The sequence below is a fragment of the Hylobates moloch genome, unplaced genomic scaffold (genome assembly GCF_009828535.3).
Source record: "Hylobates moloch isolate HMO894 unplaced genomic scaffold, HMol_V3 SCAFFOLD_16, whole genome shotgun sequence".
Classification (NCBI taxonomy): Eukaryota; Metazoa; Chordata; class Mammalia; order Primates; family Hylobatidae; genus Hylobates; species Hylobates moloch.
Window position 1 is genome coordinate 34,269,264 of NW_026652291.1, and position 19,242 is coordinate 34,288,505.

At 38.3% G+C, this 19,242-nt stretch overlaps 2 protein-coding genes across 7 annotated transcripts in view; one reads left to right on the top strand and one right to left on the bottom strand.

The window, feature by feature from the left end:
- PCNX1 (pecanex 1) overlaps positions 1–19,242 on the bottom strand; it is a 210,935-nt gene that overhangs the window by 8,364 nt on the left and 183,329 nt on the right. For all 6 annotated transcript variants that reach the window (XM_058429893.1, XM_032134763.2, XM_032134758.2 and 3 more), the window contains 5 exons: positions 7,691–7,921; positions 6,253–6,527; positions 4,495–4,700; positions 591–1,033; positions 42–182 (listed from right to left, as the gene is read on the bottom strand). In XM_058429893.1, the coding sequence (XP_058285876.1) occupies positions 42–182; positions 591–1,033; positions 4,495–4,700; positions 6,253–6,527; positions 7,691–7,921 (1,296 nt within the window). The remainder of the gene's footprint in view (positions 1–41; positions 183–590; positions 1,034–4,494; positions 4,701–6,252; positions 6,528–7,690; positions 7,922–19,242) is intronic.
- Positions 11,165–11,602, top strand: LOC116456142 (large ribosomal subunit protein eL33-like). The gene has a single exon (XM_032753752.2). It carries the CDS (start codon positions 11,235–11,237, stop codon positions 11,565–11,567), a length of 333 nt encoding a protein of 110 aa, XP_032609643.1. The 5' UTR covers positions 11,165–11,234; the 3' UTR covers positions 11,568–11,602.

Below are 19,242 nucleotides of genomic sequence, written 5' to 3' on the forward strand. Positions count from 1 at the left end.
AAAGGCAGAGCCCCAGACCGCTAGCTTGTAAAAGAACTTACATGGCCTTCCATGCCCTCCTGCGGACTCCAGTCTTTCCAGCTATTTCTCCCAGCTTTTAACCGAATTCCTTCATCAGGCCACTGTAGCTCTTTCCTTTTAGACAGGTTGATCCCTTCCAGAATTTGACTGGGATCCACAATCTACATGGTAAATAAAAACATTTCCAATTCATTTTTTTCTTGATGATGAAAAATTATGTAATCTCAAACAAAATGCTTTTCACAGAGAGGGATTACTTTTTAAATTCCTATAATGGAATAGAAAAAAATCTTAAGAGCTACCTCTTGAATTCTTGTCAGCCCTCTGGTAGACCTCACTGCAATGTCCATGAGACAATGGCTGAACAAGGAACATATATCACCATCACAAAAACTGTTTGCTTTCAGTTTTTACGTTTGAAGAAATTTTTCCCCAACATTCAAAAATATTCTAGTCTTGAGACCAAGTAAGATAAGGTATGTTTTCACAACAGTCCTTCATTCAACAAATAAGAAATAAAAACAAATAAGTAACAAAAACAGCACAAGACCACCTCTGGGCTTACTTACTTGGACTCTGTAAATCACTTCTCCCTTTCTGGCGTGTGAATTGTTGGCAGGACTTAAGGTGTTGCCTGGCTGCGCATCAGTGGCACTGCTCTGACCTCCCTCTGTTGCAAGAAAGCCCACGAGAGTGTGATGTTTGCAGGCTGGGATGCTTTGGCTGGAGCTGCTGGAGGAAGGGAGGCCGTGCTGCACACAGGCCAGACTGCTCTGACCTGAGGGTTCCATTTGGTTCACCATCGACAGTCGGGATTGGATGGATGATGGCAAGTTTCGAAGCGATATCTGACTGGTAGAAGAACGCCGGCAAGGCATAAACCCAGTGGTGGACATCCGGAGGGATGAATGCCGGCTGCTATAGCAGTAGGAAGACTGGCTGGCTACTGAGGCCCGGGCAGGAGACTGTCTGACCAGGCCCGACTGCACAGAGTGAGAGCTGTGGCTAGTGCCTAGGAGGAGAAACAGCAGCACTCACTCAAAGTAGAATGACTCAGACACAATACTTCTGTTTCACAGTTTCTAAGACTTTTTCCCCTAAGCAATTAATTGGTGAACTGATACAACTTAATGTTTATGCCTAAAACTTTTAAAGTTAAGAAAAAGAAATACGTATCTGAGATCTGTTTTCTTTTGTGGTTTTTGTAATGTATTTTTTATTTGCTAAAGTTTTTTAAAGTTCAAATTCTGTGGCATATGAAAGACTTAATAATTAAATATTTTACAGCAAATATCAGGACTTAAGGTTGGGATAAATCCTAAAATATGTTTCACAGAAATATTTTAAAATAACGAGAATACTTCCATAATATATCAGAAATGAAATATCTCACGGAAATGAGACAGTCAGAAGGATTTACTAAGAAACACTGCATGATATCACTTGTGGAATCTGAAAAGGCCGAACTCACAGAAGCGGAGAGTAGAATGGTGGTTGCCAGGGGCTGGGGAAGAGGAGGTGTTGGTCAAAGGGTACGAAGTTCCACCGAGTCAAGAGGAACAAGCTCTGGAGATCTACTGTACAGCCTGGGGACTGGAGTTAATAATAATGTGTTGTATGCTTAAAAATCGTTGAGTAGCTCTAAAACGTTCTTACCACAAAGAAATAAGTATATGAGGTGATGGATAGGCTAACTAGCTTAATTTAATCATTTCACAATATATTCACATATCAAAACATGATGTTGTATACCATAAATATATATAATTTTTGCCAGTTAAAAAAGAGAAATATTTATTAAGGCCCTACTATGTGGCAAGCTCTATAACTACTATTTCTCAAAGTATAGTATTACTGCTCTTTCAACTTCTACCAAGGAAAAGCTACACTGCCTATAGAGAGACAGTGAATACCATGTTGTAATTTTCATATACATTTGGGGATCACTACTAAATAGGAATGATCAGTGGCACTGAAAAGCAGGTTCTTCTGCATCCTTTTCCAAGTGGCTTGATACAATTCTTCACACTTGTCTTTTTCTTGACTCGTAAGAGTAATGTAAAATTAATTACACTGAAAACATAGCTACATGTACTTTTTACCTAAAAATAAAAAGAACTAATCAAGGTAAGAACAAAAAGTACATTTAAAGAACACTGAAAGTTTTAGGTTTTCACCTAAATAAAAAATATTTAATTATTAATTATGTCTTTCATATGCCACAGAATTTGAACTTTAAAAAACTTTAGCAAATAAAAAATATATTACAAAAACCACAAAAGAAAACAGATCTCAGATATGTATTTCTGAACATCCAAAATGTTGATCTATCAGGTCTCTTCACTTGAATCCCATTGGAAATATATATATATTTAAATTTAATAAATGTCTTTAAATTTAAGTAAATGTCTTAGAACTTTATCTGATTCATGTGAAGCAGTCAGGGGGGCAGTTGGGGAGAGGATCAACGTCTCCATATGGCTGGATCAACTGCCCAGCCATACGGAGACAGTTGAGACCTGATTCCTTCTGCATACCAGGTGGATTGTAGATCTCATGTCAAAGGGAAATTAATAAAAGCATACTTTGAGGGCCTAGGGACAGGGAAAATTTTAATTAGGACATAAAAAGTACTAATGATAAATGAATAGTAAGTTGTTCTCACTAAAATTAAGGACTTCTCATCAGAAAAAGGCAAGTAACTCTTCACAGTAAAAGAATGAAAAGACAAGGGACAGAATGGGAAAAGATATTTGTGGTACAGAAAACTGAAAGAGCTCAAATCCAGAATATAGGCCGGGCGCGGTGGCTCAGGCCTGTAATCCCAGCACTTTGGGAGGCCGAGGCGGGCGGATCACGAGGTCAGGAGATCGAGACCATCCTGGCTAACACAGTGAAACCCCATCTCTACTAAAAATACAAAAAATTAGCCGGACGTGTTGGCGGGCGCCTGTAGTCCCAGCTACTCGGGAGGCTGAGGCAGGAGAATGGCATGAACCCGGGAGGTGGAGCTTGCAGTGAGCCGAGGTCGCGCCATTGCACTCCCGCCTGGGAGACAGAGCAAGACTCCGTCTCAAAAAAAAAAAAAAAAAAAATCCAGAATATAAAACACAAATCAGAGAGAAAAAGATAACCAAATAGAAAAATAGGCAAATGATGTAACTAGGCACTTTAGAAAGAGGAGCTGCTGATAAATTCATTAAAAACTTCCATTCTTAGGTATCAGAGTAATGCAAATTAAAAGAATAAAATTAAAGACCACCCTTCTCCTGCCCCCCTCTGGAGCAAGCAAGGAGCAGAGGCAGGAACTGACAATCTTCAAAGCTGGGAAGGTTGATAGGACTGGTGAGAGTACCAACTGCTTTAAAGGAAAAAAAAAAAAAAAACCTTTCTGGAAAGATTTTTGGCATTATATATCAAGAGTCTTATTCTCATAAGCTTTGGCCTAGTGATTTCATTTTTAAAGTCTCTAACCTATGAAAATAATAAATGATTACAAAGACTTATATACAAAGATTATTACAACATTATGTTAGAAGAAAAACCAAGTCCTTGTCCAACAGGGGAGAAGTTAATTATAACAGTTAAATATTGTTAGCCTTTAAAAATTATATTTTCAGCCGGGCGTGGTGGCTCACGCCTGTAATCTCAGCACTTTGGGAGGCCAAGGTGGGCAGATCACGAGGTCAGGAGATCGAGACCATTCGGGCTAACGCGGTTGAAACCTCGTCTCTACTAAAAATACAAAAAAAAAATTAGCTGGGCTTAGTGGCATGCACCTGTAGTCCCAGCTACTCGGGAGGCTGAGGCAGGAGAATGGTGTGAATCCAGGAGGCGGAGCTTGCAGTGAGCCGAGATGGCAGCACTGCACTCCAGCCTGAGCAACAGAGTGAGACTCCGTCTCAAAAAATAAAAAAATAATAAAAATAAAGATTATATTTTCAAAGAATCCTTAATATATTAAAATGTTTATGTTGAATTATCAAGTTTAAAAATTATATATACAAATATATAAAATAATATGAACAAATGGAATAATGTACAACTTGGAATAAAAAAAATTATATTTCTGGGCTGGGTGTGGTGGCTCACGCCTGTAATCCCAGCACTTTGGGAGGCCGAGACAGGCAGATCACGAGGTCAGGAGATCAAGAACATCCTGGCCAACATGGTGAAACCCTGTCTCTACTAAAAATACAAAAAATTAGCCGGGCGTGGTGGCAGGGGCCTGTAGTCCCAGCTACTCGGGAGGCTGAGGCAGGAGAATGGCATGAACCCGGGAGGCAGAGCTTGCAGTGAGCCGAGACTGTGCCACTGCACTCCAGCCAGAGCAAGACTCCATCTCAAAAAAAAAAAAAAATTCTATTTCTGAATTTCCAAGTGGATCACATGTAATCCTCTTTATACACATATACTAACCAGCCTCTATGGCTAAGAAGCTAACATTAGACATACAACTTTGTTTCACATTACCTAGTGTTGGAGGATAAGATGTGACAGGTGGGTGGAGTCCAGTTCCTGATCCCTGCCCAGGATTTCCAGTGCTTCCCTGGGTCACATTGCTGTGGGGATTGTTGGCAGTTGTTGCATTGTTACCAGTGCAGGAAGTCCCACCTCCAGTATCAGAATCTTCAATATTGCCACCACTGTTACATCCAGCTCCGCAACCTTTCCTAAGCCTAGGAACAAATATCAGAGTAGGAAGGATTATTCCAAGATCACTTCAAAATGGGTATTTTATTCTTTTTCCAGCTATTCTTAACTGCAAATGCTACTCATGTTCACCTTTTAAAGTCTTTATGGTGCAATCAATATTAGGAACAAAAAAACTCATTACGTTTTCAAAGAATGGCTTAAGAACTATACCCGTCATATTCACTGCCTCAAATCTTTCATATACTCTATTATCTCTCCTGCACCATAATAAAGAACTGTATATAACTCAGTTGTACCATTAAGATCACAGCTGGAAATGGAATTTTTTTTTTTTGAGACGGAGTCTCACTGTCACCAGGCTGGAGTGCAGTGGCACAATCTTGGCTCACTGCAACCTCCACCTCCAAGTAAAAACGATTCTCCTGCCTCAGCCTCCTGAGTAGCTGGGACTACAGGTGCCCGCTACCATGTCCAGCTAATGTTGTATTTTTAGTAGAGACGGGGTTTCATCATGTTAGCCAGGATGGTCTCAATCTCTTGACCTTGTGATCTGCCCGCCTCAGCCTCCCAAAGTGCTGGGATTACCCAGCGTGAGCCACTGCGCCAGGCCTGGAAACAGAATTCTTACCAGTGCCAATGTCTGTTCAGTGACTCTGAAGTATGTAACCCCTGAAAACCTAATTTATTTATACTGTTAATATAGTGTACTTGAAGAGAGGTGCTGAAATCATTTTTCCTATTTTTAAAAAATGGAGAGTGACTAAGCAAACAAGGACAATTGGGCACTCTATATGCCATTTTTCTTAGGGGGAAAGAATCTCTTTACGGTAATTCCAGCGTATTAGATCTTTTTTGGAAAGAAAACTTCTTTGAGCACTCCCCTGACTTATATTGTGCCTTCTGTTTGGGCAGAGATTGAACATTTGAGAGTTTGCTGCTTTAATTGCCAGATTTGGTTTTCTTAAGCTATATTTAAGAATCTGAACAACCCTTATGTTCTGCAATATTTCATCATCCAAACTATGATGTTCCTACACCAGACATAATTTACTAGACAAAAGACAGAGAAAAAAAATCATGTGAATATTTGAAAACACTAGATTTCAGATCTGAGAATGTATTGTTAAAAAGGCAGTAGTATCTCTGCATTGCCATCAAGTCTCAATGTGTACAGAGTGCTCCCCCTAGTGTTGGAACTGAATGGTAAACTAGAAAAAGTAATCAACTTTCATGTTATGTTTTTCTCTTAACTTCCCGTTTGTACACAACAAATATCCAAATATTCTAATAGTGGTAATATACAATAGAAAGTTAAAAAAAATTAAAGGGAATTTTCCAAGATTCTACCAAGTAATAGAGCAATGGTTCTTAACCACAGTTATACCTCAGATTTATCTAATAAGATTTTGAAGATAAGAATGCTCAGATTCTACTTCTTGAAGTTCAGAAATAACGGGTTCATATTGTACCATGGCACCTGTAATTTTTTCTACAAGCTTCCCAGGTGATGCACACTGCCTAGATTAAGAGTGTCAGGAATACACCAGCACTGAATAATGCAACCCCTTGGCTCACCTGTGCCAGGTTGACACTATGAAGTTCCTGATATTTCCCAAGCTTATAGGACCCCCAAGAATGTCTTTAAGCTGTTCGTGGCTGTCAGAGTAAGAAGTTGTCAGGGGTGAGACAAAGATTGGGTAGCCAATAGGTTGATCACAAGATGAGTTTATCATGTTTCTCAGGGCTTGCTTTGCATTTTGGATGCTACCTCTCTCTGGGTTACGGTTACGCAGAAAAACAAGCTCCTGCTGTTGCCCTGCCCAAAGACCTCGGACACATTCCTTATTCACCTGAAAACCAGAACACAAGGGAATTAGGTTAAGGGGCCAAGAATAAAATTCACAGAAACAGAAGAGCAGAAATGGGAGGAATACAAAAGATATTATGATAACCAGTTGTGAAAAGCAGGGAACAAATATAAGTAGGTCACATTTAAATAGGAGGTAACCAATTTCCCTTTGTCATTAGCAGGTTGCTAAATAATATCTACAGAGCTCTTTCTTCATGCTCTGTATTTAAAGTATCAAGTAAAATGAAGTCAATTTAGTTTTTTAACTTGGCAAAGCACAGATAAATAAGACAATAGACATCTTTTACAGAAATGAGAGATAAATATGGTCGAATGTTTATGACATTTGTGGGTTGATTAATGTGAATTTAAGAAATAACTATAAACTATCAGAATAAAATTTCAGAAATTAAGCCTCTTAAAGCCCTGAGATGTTTAAAAAAACAAACAAGCAAAAGTTAGAATCAACTATATAACTTCTGATCTCTATTAAGTACATGGTATGCTATCATTTTGCAACCTAGGAATCATATTATATTAGCAATATGGTGCTGACTTTTTAAAAAGAGATGCTGCCCAAATTGCATATATAAAAGATATAAGACCTGCCATTTAATGGATAAAAGACTGTCAAGACTGAAATAACCAAACATTTTAAGGCTTTATGGCACATGAGAAACTTTCAGAGGACAGAATAAAGTACTAAAAAAAAAAAAAGTAAAATTAAGTGCTCATAAACAAGAAAGACTAATGTAATATGGTCATCACATTTTTTTTTCTGTGAAAAAACTTTCAATCACTTTTTAAAAGTTTACATCAAGGCTGGGCATGGTGGCTCACACCTGTAATTGTACAGCTTTGGGAGGCTGAGTCGGGTGGATCACTTGAGGCCAGGAGTGTGAGACCAGCCTGGGCAACAGGGCAAAACCCTGTCTCTACAAAAAACACAAAAATTAGCCGGACGTGGTGGTGCATGTCTGTAGTCCCAGCTTCTCGATAGGCTGAGGTGGAGCAAAGGGAGGTCAAGAGCCTGCAGTAAGCCCATGATCATGCCACTGTATTCCAGCCTGGGCCCAAAGTGAGACTGTCTCAAAAAAAAAAAAGTTTAGATCAAGTTATTCAACTTCTATGTTTTGGACACAAATAAACACCTCAAACACTTACTTTAATGACCCTGAAGCTCAGGTAGCGTCTGTTGAGCATGATGATTTTATATTCATTGGTGCCATCATCCATGACATGCCGCAGAGCAAGCAAGGAGGGAGAGTTGGCAAGTACTGCACTCCGCCATGCAGGGTCCCCTTCATGGGCTATTACGAGGTTTTTCTCATGAGATACTATGGCTTCATAGAGCACAGTAGGGTCATCATATTCATCTGGAGATGTAAAATGATCCTAAATATAAAAATAATATAAAAACTTTTAAGGAAAATAAGAGAACTGATAACTTCTACAGTTACAAAGTGAACGTTCTTAAAAACTGGTTTATTATGAATACTTCAACACGTTAATATTATGAGATAAATTATAGATTCTCAATCATAACCGGGTTAGGAATTAGCTCATTACTGCTATACTATTTTTGTAAATTCCTCAATCCAACCCTCTCCTCTAAGTTCTAGATGAATAAATATCATTTCTGGTTTTTATGTGTTTTTCTCTTTCAAGTTGGTTTTTCATATCTTTATTCATGTTTTTTTTCTGTTGAAGGATTATGTCACTATTAGGTAAGGAAGGCTAAAACTATATAAAAGGTCTCTATGTTGTGTTTCTTTTTAACTAGATACTTTTCACATAAAGTCGTATCTCTAAAATGGGTTCTAATATACCACTTTATCCTGCCTCTCACCTAGTTAAGATACAGCTCAAAGCTAGAAGCTCTGAGCACAGATTTGGGGTCCTAGTCCTAGAGAAGTTGGTAAAGTTTTCTCTGAAAAGTATCTTGGTCTTAATGACTACTTATTCATTTGATAATTATTCAGTAACTACCATGTACAAGACTGTCTGGCAGGCAGCATGGATGAAACAAAGAAGATATGAAATGTATCTCCCTATTATAAACCTACACATTAACAGGGACAGGACATATACTGAAATAACTGTAACACAAATCTGCAGTTTTGAAATGGTATATTAAAGAAATGTAAATATGATAGGCTGCTTTCATATTTATAGTTGGGAGGTTGACAAATTTCTATCCTGGTAAAGTAATCCATTTGCACTTAAGTCAACTGACCAGAATTTGTGCTATGTGAAAGGAGAAGAGGGAGAGTAAGAAGGAATATCCTTAAGGATAGAGCCTGTTAGCTGGGGGGTTGAGATATGTGAGATAATACTGTACACATAAATAATGCTTCATATGTTCTACATTATTTCACTGGAATCTTATAACAATCTTGTCAAGTAGGTTGAGTTGATAATACCTGCATTTTCCATGTTTAAAAACTGAAGCTTAAAGAGGCTTAATTGCTTCCTAAGTTTAGGAAGTTAGTACATGCCAGGCAGAAGATTTTGGACCTCGAAGACTGGTATTCTGGAATAACTCGGTCAGACAAAATAAAGAAAAAAGAATAAAATAAATGAACAGAGTCTCTGAGGAATATGGGATTATGTAAAGCAACTAAACTTACCAATTAATGACATTCCTGAGAGAGGAGGTGGAAAAGTAAACAACCTGAAAAACATATTTGAGGGAATAACTCAAGAGCATTTCCCTAATCTTGCTAGAAAGGTGGACATCCAGATACAAGAAATCTGAGAACAGCTGTGAGATACTATACAAAATGAACATCACCAGGCATACAGTCACCAGGGTGTCCAAGGTCAACACTAAAAAATTCTTAAAGGCAGCTAGAGAAAAAGGTCAGATCACATAAGGGAACCCCATTATAAAGTAAACTTCTCAGAAGAAACTTTATAAGCCAGAAGGGATTGGGGCCTGTTTTCAGCATTCTTAAAGAAATTCCAACCAAGAATTTCATATCCTGCCAAACTAAGCTTCATAAGTGAAAGAGAAATAAAATCTTTGCCAGACAAGCAAGTGCTAAGGAAATTTGTTACCACTTGACCAGCCTTAGGAGAGATTCTTAAGGGAGTTCTAAACATGGAAACAAAAAAATAATACCTGCTACCACAAAAACACACTTAACATAGCCCATAGAACCTATAAAGCAACCATACAGTAGAACTACGAAGCAACCATTCATGATACATGATAGGACCTTCATGATAGGACCAACAACTTCATGATAGGACCAAAACCTCACATATCAATATTAACCTTGAATGTAAATGGTCTAAACACCCCACTTAAAAGACACAGAGTTGCAAGGTAGATTAAAAAAAAAAGACTCATTTGTCTGGTCTCTTCAAGAGACCCTTCTCACATGCAATGACACTCAGGTGCAAAGTAAAGGGCTGGAGAAAGATTTATCATGCAAACAAACAAAAAAGAACAGGGGTCACTATTGCTATATCAGATAAAATAGACTTTAACAACAGTAAAAATGGAAACAAAAGGTCATTACCTAATGATAGAGGGTTCAATTTAACAAGAAGACATAACTATCCTACATATATATGCACCCAACATTGGAGTACCCAGATTCATAAAACAAGGTTTTACTGGCCTACAAAAAGACTTAGCCACATAGTAATAGTAGGGGACTTCAATACCCCACTGACAGTGTTAGATCATTGAGGCAAAAAACTAACAAAGAAAGTCTGGACTTAAGTTTGACACTTGGCCAATTGGATGTAATAGACATCTACAGAATATTCCACCCATCAACCATAGACTATACATTATTTTTATCTGCACACAGAACATACCCTAGGATCGACCACATGCCTGGCCATAAAGCATCTTTCAATAAATTAAAAAATCAAAATAGGCCGGGTGTGGTGGTTCACACCTGTAATCCCAGGACTTTGGGAGGCCAAGGCAGGCAGATCACGAGGTCAGGAGATCAAGACCATCCTGGCTAACACGGTGAAACCCCATCTCTACTAAAAATACAAAAAATTAGCCAGACGTGGTGGTGGGCGCCTGTAGTCCCAGCTAATCGGGAGGCTGAGGCAGGAGAATGGCGTGAATCCAGGAGGCCAAGCTTGCAGTGAGCCAAGATCGCGCCACTGCACTCCAGCCTGGGCAACAGAGTGAGACTCTGTCTCAAAAAAAAAAAAAAAAATCAAAATAATAGTAACCATACTCTTGGACCACAGTGGAATAAAAATGGAAATCAATACCAAGAAGATCTCTCAAAACCACACAATTACATGGGAATTAAACAACTTTATTGTGAATGACTTTTGCGTAAAGAAATGAAGTTAAAGCAGAAATAAAAAAAATTATTTGAAATAAATGAAAACAGAGATACAACATGCCAAAATCTCCAGGATGCAGCATCTATGACAAACCCACAGCCATATACTGAATGGGGAAAAGATGGAAGCATCGCCCTTGAGAACCAGAACAAAACAAGATGTCCACTCTCACCACTCCTATTCAACACAGTACCAGAAATCCTAGCCACAGCAATCAGGCAGGGGGCAAAAAGAGGCATCCAAATCGGAAAAGAAGTCAAAGTATCTCTCTTTGCTGCTGCTATGATTCTATACCTAGAGAACCCAGAAGACTGCCAAACTCTCTTCCCGTCATCTTGGCACCTGTGGAGGCCTGCTGGGGACAGGACTTCTAAAAGGAACTATGTCTGGAAGGCTGTGGTCCAAGGCCATTTTTGCTGGCTATAAGCGGGGTCTCCGGAACCAAAGGGAGCACACAGCTCTTCTTAAGATTGAAGGTGTTTACGCCCAAGATGAAACAGAATTCTATTTGGGCAAGAGATGCGCTTATGTATACAAAGCAAAGAACAACACAGTGACTCCTGGCGGCAAACCGAACAAAACCAGAGTCATCTGGGGAAAGGTAACTCGGGCCCATGGAAACAGTGGCATGGTTCGTGCCAAATTCCGAAGCAATCTTCCTGCAAAGGCCATTGGACACAGAATCCGAGTGATGCTGTACCCCTCAAGGATTTAAACTGACGAAAAATCAATAAATAAACGTGGATTTGTGCTCTTGTATTTTTGTTAAGTGGATTAAAAAACTTAATACCTTAAAAAAAAAAAAAAAAAAGACTGCCAAAAAGCTCCTGGAACTGATAAATGACTTCAAGTTTCAGCATACAAAATCAGCGTACTAAAATCAGTAGCATTTCTATTAACCAATAATATTCAAGCCGAAAACCAAATCAATAATGCAATCCCATCTACAATGCACTCTCTCTCTCTCTCTCTCACACACACACATACACACTAATACATCTAACCAAGGAGGCAAAAGATCTCTACAAAGAGAACTACAAAACACTGCTGAAGGAAATCAGACATGACACAAATGGAAAAACATTCCATGCTTACGGACTGGATGAATCAATACTGTTAAAACAGCCATACTGCCCAAGGCAATCTACAGCTTCAATGCCATTCCTATCAAGCTACCACTATCATTTTTCACAGAATTAGAAAAAACTCCTAAAATTATATAGAAGCAAAAAAAGAGCCTGAACAGCCAAAACAATTATAAGTAAAAAGAACAAAGCCAGAGGTATCACATTACTTGACTTCAAATTATAAGGCTACAGTGACCAAAATAGCACGGTATTGGTAAAAGACAGACACACAGACCAATGGAACAGAATGAAGAACCCAGAAATAAAGCTGTACACCTATAGCCATCTGAGCTTCAACAAAGTTGTCAAAAAATACACAATGGAGAAAGGACTCCCTATTCAATAAATGGTGCTAGGGTAGCTGGCTAGCCATATGCAGAAGAATGAAACCAGACTCCTATCTTTCACCATATACAAATATTAACTCAAGAAGGAATGGATTAAAGATTTAAATGTAAGACCTTAAAATATAAGAATCCTAGAAGAAAATCTAGGAAACACCATGTTGGACATCAGCCTTGGGAAATAATTCATGACTAAGTCCTAAAAGCAATTGCAACAAAACCGAAAACTGACAAGTGAGACCTAATTAAACTGAAGAGCTTCTGCACAGGAAAAGAAGTTGTCAACAGAGTAAACCAACAACCTACAGGATGGGAGAAACTATTCACAAACTATGCATCCAACAAAGGTCTAGTACCCAGAATCTATAACTTAATTCAATAAGCAAAAAACAACCCCACTAAAAAGTGGGCAAAAGATAAGAACAGATACTCCTCAAAATAAGACATACAAGCAGCAAACAAGTATGAAAAAATGCTCAACATGAATCATCAAAGAAATCCAAGTCAAAACCACCATCTCACACCAGTCAGAATGCCTATTATTAAAAAGCCAAAAAACAAGAGATGCTGGCAAAGCTGAGGAGAAAAGGGAATGCTTACCCACTGTTGAAATGCAAGTTAGTTCAGTCACTGTGGAAAGCAGTTGGAGATTTCTCAAAGAAACAGAACTACCATTTGACCTAGCAATCCCATTACTAGGTATAAATCCAAAAGAAAATAAATTGTTCTACCAAAAATACACATACACTCTTACGTTCATTGCAACACTATCCACAATAGCAAAGATGCAAAATCAACCTAGGTGCCCATCAACGGTAAATTGGATAAAGGAAATAAGGTACATATACACCATGGAATACTATACAGCCATAAAAAAGAATTAAGTCACTTCCTTTTGCAGCAATATGGATGTGGATAAGAGGCCATTATCCTAAGCAAATTAGGATAATTCTTAGAAGGTTCCTCTCTTCTAGGAATTGCCTTTAGCTAATGGAGCTGCCTGGGTAGGAGATGATGGTGCGGGGTGGGGAAGAGGGGGGAGGTACATCCTTCTCTGTATGGGGTGAGAAGTAAGGAAGTACATAGCATAACTTTTGGAGATATTGCTAACTCCACAGCTTCTTCTAGAATCCAGCTAAGGCTAGAATTCAGCTAAAATACACTACTGAGCTGCTTCCCTTTTTCCATCCCCCTTCTAACATTTCTTTACAACATAATTCTTGAGTGCACCCAATTAATCTCTTGCACAAGAATCTTGGACTCTAACCTGTTTCTAGACCACTTGATCTAAGATAGCATTCATAATATACTGATAAGCAGTTCTTAACTTCTGTATATCATACACCAACTCTCCTAATTTTTCTTTTAAATACTCAGTTCACATTTTCCTATACAAGCAGACAGCCAGATGTCATATGATGTGCTACCTTTTAGCAAATAGTTCTATTAGGAGAGGGATGCCATCTTTGTAGAGTAGTATTTTTACAATTCCTTGAATGAAAACTAAAAGTCCAGACACAGGCAATAATAATTTATTTTTCTACCTTTTAATTTTTGAGACAGGATCTCACTTTGTCACCCAGGCTGGAGTGCAGTGGTGTGATCATAGCTCACTGCAAACTTGACCTCCTTTGCTCAAGCAATCCTCTCGCCTTAGCCTCCTAAGTACAGACACACGCCCCCATGCCCAGCTCATTTTTTTTTTCTTTTGAGACGGTGTCTAGCTCTGTCTCCAAGCTGGAGTGCAGTGGGGCAATTTCAGCTCACTGCAACCTCTGCCTCCCAGGTTCAAGCGATTCTCCTGCCTCAGCCTCCCAAGTAGCTGGGATTACAGGCACACACCGCCATGCCCAGCTAATTATTGTATTTTTAGTAGAGATCAGATTTCACCTTGTTCGCCAGGATGGTATCGCTCTCCCGACCTCGTGATCTGCCCGTCTCAGCCTCCCAAAATGTTGGGATTATAGGCATGAGCCACCACACCTGGCCCAGCTAATTTTTCAAAAACTTTTTTGTAGAGACAGGGTCTTGCTATGTTGCCCAGGGTGATCTCAAAGACCTGAGCTCAAGCGATCCTCCTGCCTCGGCCTCCCAAAGTGCTGGGATTACAGGCATAAGCTACTACGCCTGGCCAATAATCATATTCTCAAGAAAATGAACAGAAAGCTGGAAATTATCAGGCATGCCCAAAGTGGAAAATGTTTCATCTTGTTTAAATATCTCTTTTCACTGGCATTAAAATGGTTGAATAAATATGTAAAGTTCTACATACATTTAAAACTGTGAGGTGCCTCTGTATGTGGTGATTTGGAAAGATGTCCATGTCATATTAAATGAAAAAAAATAGCATGTTACAATTAATTCGTATAGCAAAACTACATTTTTAAAAAGGAGCATATCACACACATAGATGAAAACGTATGTGCTTAGAAGAAATCATAAGAGATAAATTACTGGCAGTGATTGCTTTTTGGGGATACTGTACAATAATATGGAGTGATGGAAAGATGTTTATTATTGAGCAATGTTTACTTTTTAAGAATATTCAAGAAATGTTATCAGTTTTACTGGCAAAAGTTTTCAAAAGAATTTTAGAAATATACTTGAGATGTTATAAGCAGATGCACAGGATACACTATTTTTTTAGAGCAATGAAACTCATTCATTAAACAAACATTTAAAGTCCACTGCACCAAGCAAGGAGAACATAAAAATTAATATGAAATTATTCCTTCCTCAAGGATATCACAGACTGTAAAATTTTCAGCATATATCATATGTAAACTCATTTGGATTTTGATTGGTTTATTTTAGTTCTAATAACTATGTAATCCTCAAAGAGTACTAATAAAGGAAAATAAATAAGGAGGAAAGATATTTTACAAAAGCAATTAAATAGAGGACAAGAAAGAGAACAGATGAAAAAAGCAATTTGCTTCATCTGAGTTTTGGTTAATCTTCTTCTACAAAATTGGGATTAAAATAACTTTCTGGGTTGTAGTGATCTAATGCATATGAAAGTACTGTGTACATGTAGGACAATATGCAATAGTAAATACTGCACAGATCGTAACAGTTTCTTATTGGGATTTTTTTAGAGACAAGGTCTTGGTCTGTCGCTCAGGCTGGAGTGCAGTGACGCAATCATAGCTCACTGTAACCTCAAACTCTTGGACTCAAGTGATCTCCCATCTCAGCTTCCCAAGTAACTGGGACTAAAGGCACGCGATACCTTGCCTGGCTAATATTTCTGTTTCTTTTTCGCAGAGACGCAATCCCACTATGTTGACCAGGCTGGTCTCAAACTCCTGGACTCTAGAGATCCTCCCATCTTGGCCTCCCAATGGTGCTGGGATTACAGACGTGAGGCACCACATCCAACATAACAGTTTTAATTACCAAAAAGTAAGCACATGTAATACATAAAGTTGGAGGGGGTGGGGAAAGAACTATAAAGAAAAAAGTTCAAAAACACCAATGAAGTACTAAAAGTACATCATCAAAGACTATGTCTGGAAGGCAAAGGTTAATAGAAATTTTATATTTTCAGCTCTCTGGAAACAATCTTCTTAAAAGTCAAGTTTGAAATATGATTTACAACAAAATGCACCCATTTTAAGTGTACAGTTAGACGCATCTTGACAAATGTGCCTACCCAGGTAACCACTGCTGCAATCTAGATATACAGCATTTCCATCACCTCAAAAAGTTCCTTCCTGCCTCTGGCATTCACTCTCTAAACTTCAAGTAACCACTCATCTACTGTTTGTTATTAGTTTCTTTTTATTGCTGAGTAATATTCTGTTGTGTAGATATACCATAATTTGTATGCCTGTCTGCTAATGGACATTTGAGTAGTTTCCAGTTGGAGGTTGTTATGAATAAAAACACTATAAGCATTTGTGTTTAAGTCTTTGTGTAGACATATACAGTTGACCCTGGAACAATGCAGGGGTTGGGGTGCCTATCCCTATGCACTCTAAAATCCATGTATAACCTTTGACTCCCCCAAAAATGTTAACTACAAATACCTTACGGTTGACTGGAAGCCTTACCAATAACATAGTCAATTAACACATATTTTGTATTTTATACATATTATATACTGTATTCTTATAATAATGTAAGCTAAAGAAAATGTTATTAAGAAAATCATAAGAAAGAGAAAATATATTTACTGTTCATTAAGTAGAAGTGGATCATCATAAAGGTCTTCATCTTTGTCATCTCACATTTGGAACAGGCTGAGAAGGAGGAAGAGGAGGGGTTGGTCTTGCAGTCTCAGAGGTGGCAGAGGTAGAGGAGGTGAAAGGAGAGGGAAGAGAAGCAGGCACACTTGGTGTAACTTTACCAAAAAACATTGTACTTTTCTGACATTTTTCCTTTTTCGTTTCTTTAAAAATGTTTCCATATAGTACCAATTCTTCTTCTATCTTATGCTTTAGTTTTAGTGCTCATATCACAGAAGGGTCCATACTGTAAAAGAAGTCAAAATCAGTCTTGAATAATCCAAACCACTCTGCCAGACTGTGTAAAGTCAACTTGTTTTCTGGCACTGCTTCCTTGTCTTCCTCATCATCTGGCGCTGGTTTGGAAGTACTCATCTCCATCAAGTTATCTTCTGTTAATACTTCTGGTGTGGTGCTTAATACCTCTTGAATTTGTCCAAGAGCCACACCTTGTAATCCTTCATCACCCCCCAGTTTTTTCTTTTTTTTTGCCATATCCACAATCTCATGATTTCCTTGGTTGGCTCTGTCATAAATCCTGTGAAGTCATGTACAACATCTGGACACAGTTTTCTCCAGCAGAAATTTATTATTTTGTATTTGATGGCTTTCATGGCTTTTTCTATACAACAATGGCATTTTCAATGGTGTAATCTTTCTAGACTTTCATGATGTTCTATCAGGGTTCTCTTCCATAGCACTGACAATCCTTTCCATTGAGTACCATGTGTAATGAGCCTTAAAGGTCTTCATCGTACCCTGATCTGGAGGCTGAATTAGAGATGTTGTCTGGAGGCAAACAGACCACCTCCACACCTTCAGTGTTGAACTCATGAGGTTCTGGGTGGCCACAGGCATTGTCCAATATCAAAAGAACTTTAAAAGAAGGTCCTTTACTGGCAAGGTACTTCCTGACTTCAGGGACAAAGCATTGGTGGAATCAAACCAGGAAGAGTTCTCCTTGTCTAGGCCTTCTTGTTGTACAATCAAAACGGCAGTTGGTGTTTATCTTTTCCCCTCAAGGCTTAGGGGTCAGAGGCTTTATAGGTAAAGACAGTCCTGATCATAAACCCCTCTCTGCATTTGCACAAAACAGTAAACTTAGCTTACCCATTCTGCCTTAAATTTTGGTGCTTGGTGCTCTTCCTTACTAAAAAATGTCCTTTGTGGCTTCCCCACCCCAACCCTCGCTGCAGAATAGGGCACTTTCACCTGCATTAAAGATCTGTTCAAGCAGATATCCTTTTTCCTCAGTGATTTTCTTAATGGCATCTGGGAACTCGTCTGCTGCCTTTTGGTTGGCAGAAGCTGCTTCTCCTGTTATCTTGACATTTTTAAAGCCAAAGCTCTTTCTAAAGTTATCAAGTCATCCTTTGCTGGCATTAAATTCTCCAGCTTTAGGTCCTTCACCTTCCTTATGCTTTAAGCTGCCATATAATGACTTCGCTTTTTCTTGAATCACATTAGTGTTTATAGGTATGTCTTTCTTATAGCAACCCTGCATCCAACATAAAAGCTATTATTTTCAACATGAGATGAAAAGGTATTTTGTAAAATGTGCAAGGTTTTCCACCTGCTGGTGTAGTAACACTGGAAGCTTCACGAATTTTCTTTTTTTCCACACTGGTCCTTAAGATGGATTCACTTATCTTGGAATGGTGGGCAACCACAGTTGCAGACCTCAATCTATGGTACATATCAAGCAACTCAACCTTTCCTTTTAATGTCATGACTTTTCTCTGTTTTGTGGGGGCCCTTTCAGCATCACTAGTGGCACTTTGTATGGGTCCCATGGTGTTATTTAAGGTTTATGGTACTGCACTAAACACAATGAGAAATACACAAGAACTGTGAGATCACTTTTTATTGAAATACACAATTTACTTGAAAGGCGAACTACTCACACAGAGATGATTAGTGCCACACGGCGTTTTAAGCATACTCCCAACATTTGAGCTCATTGCAATAGCAACAGAAGGTGATTATGAAATTACTGTAGTATATAATATTAATATGTACCACAGTTGACTTTATGTAGTTACGATTTAATACTGCATCTTTGTTTACATTTCTTTCAAATGCAGATGGTGCCATGTATGGTCTGTGTTTTTGTAAGTTTTGATAAATTTTAACTTCTTATAATAGATTTCTGTGTGTTTTATGGTAGCAAACAATAAAATAAACTAGTATCTATGTATATTTTATGCATTCATGACATACCTAAGTTTGTCTTATTTTATTGATATTTCTAGGCTTTGTAGTTCATCTTTTTCAAATTGTTGCAAATTTCCAAAAAAGTTTCCAATACATTTACTGAAAAAAATCTGTGTATAAACGTAGCTATGCAGTTCAAACCTATGTTGTTCAAGAATGAACTGTACTTTAATTCTCTTGTGTAAACATCTAGAAGTAGAATTGTTGGGTTGTAAGGTAGATGCATATATCCTTTCTTTTAGTATATAAGCCTATTGTTCACTTTTATGGATTTTCATGAGCACATGAACTTTGGCAATGATCAGTACTAATTTACGCATCTAGATTTTCCTGCTTGAGAGATCCTCATAGACAACCTAATGTCTCGCTTAAAGTGATGATCAATATATGGCTGTTGTTTGTGACTTTATAGGTCAATCTCCACCCTCCTAGAAGGTGTATCAGAATTAAGGAACTTCTCCAGGTTGCATTACATT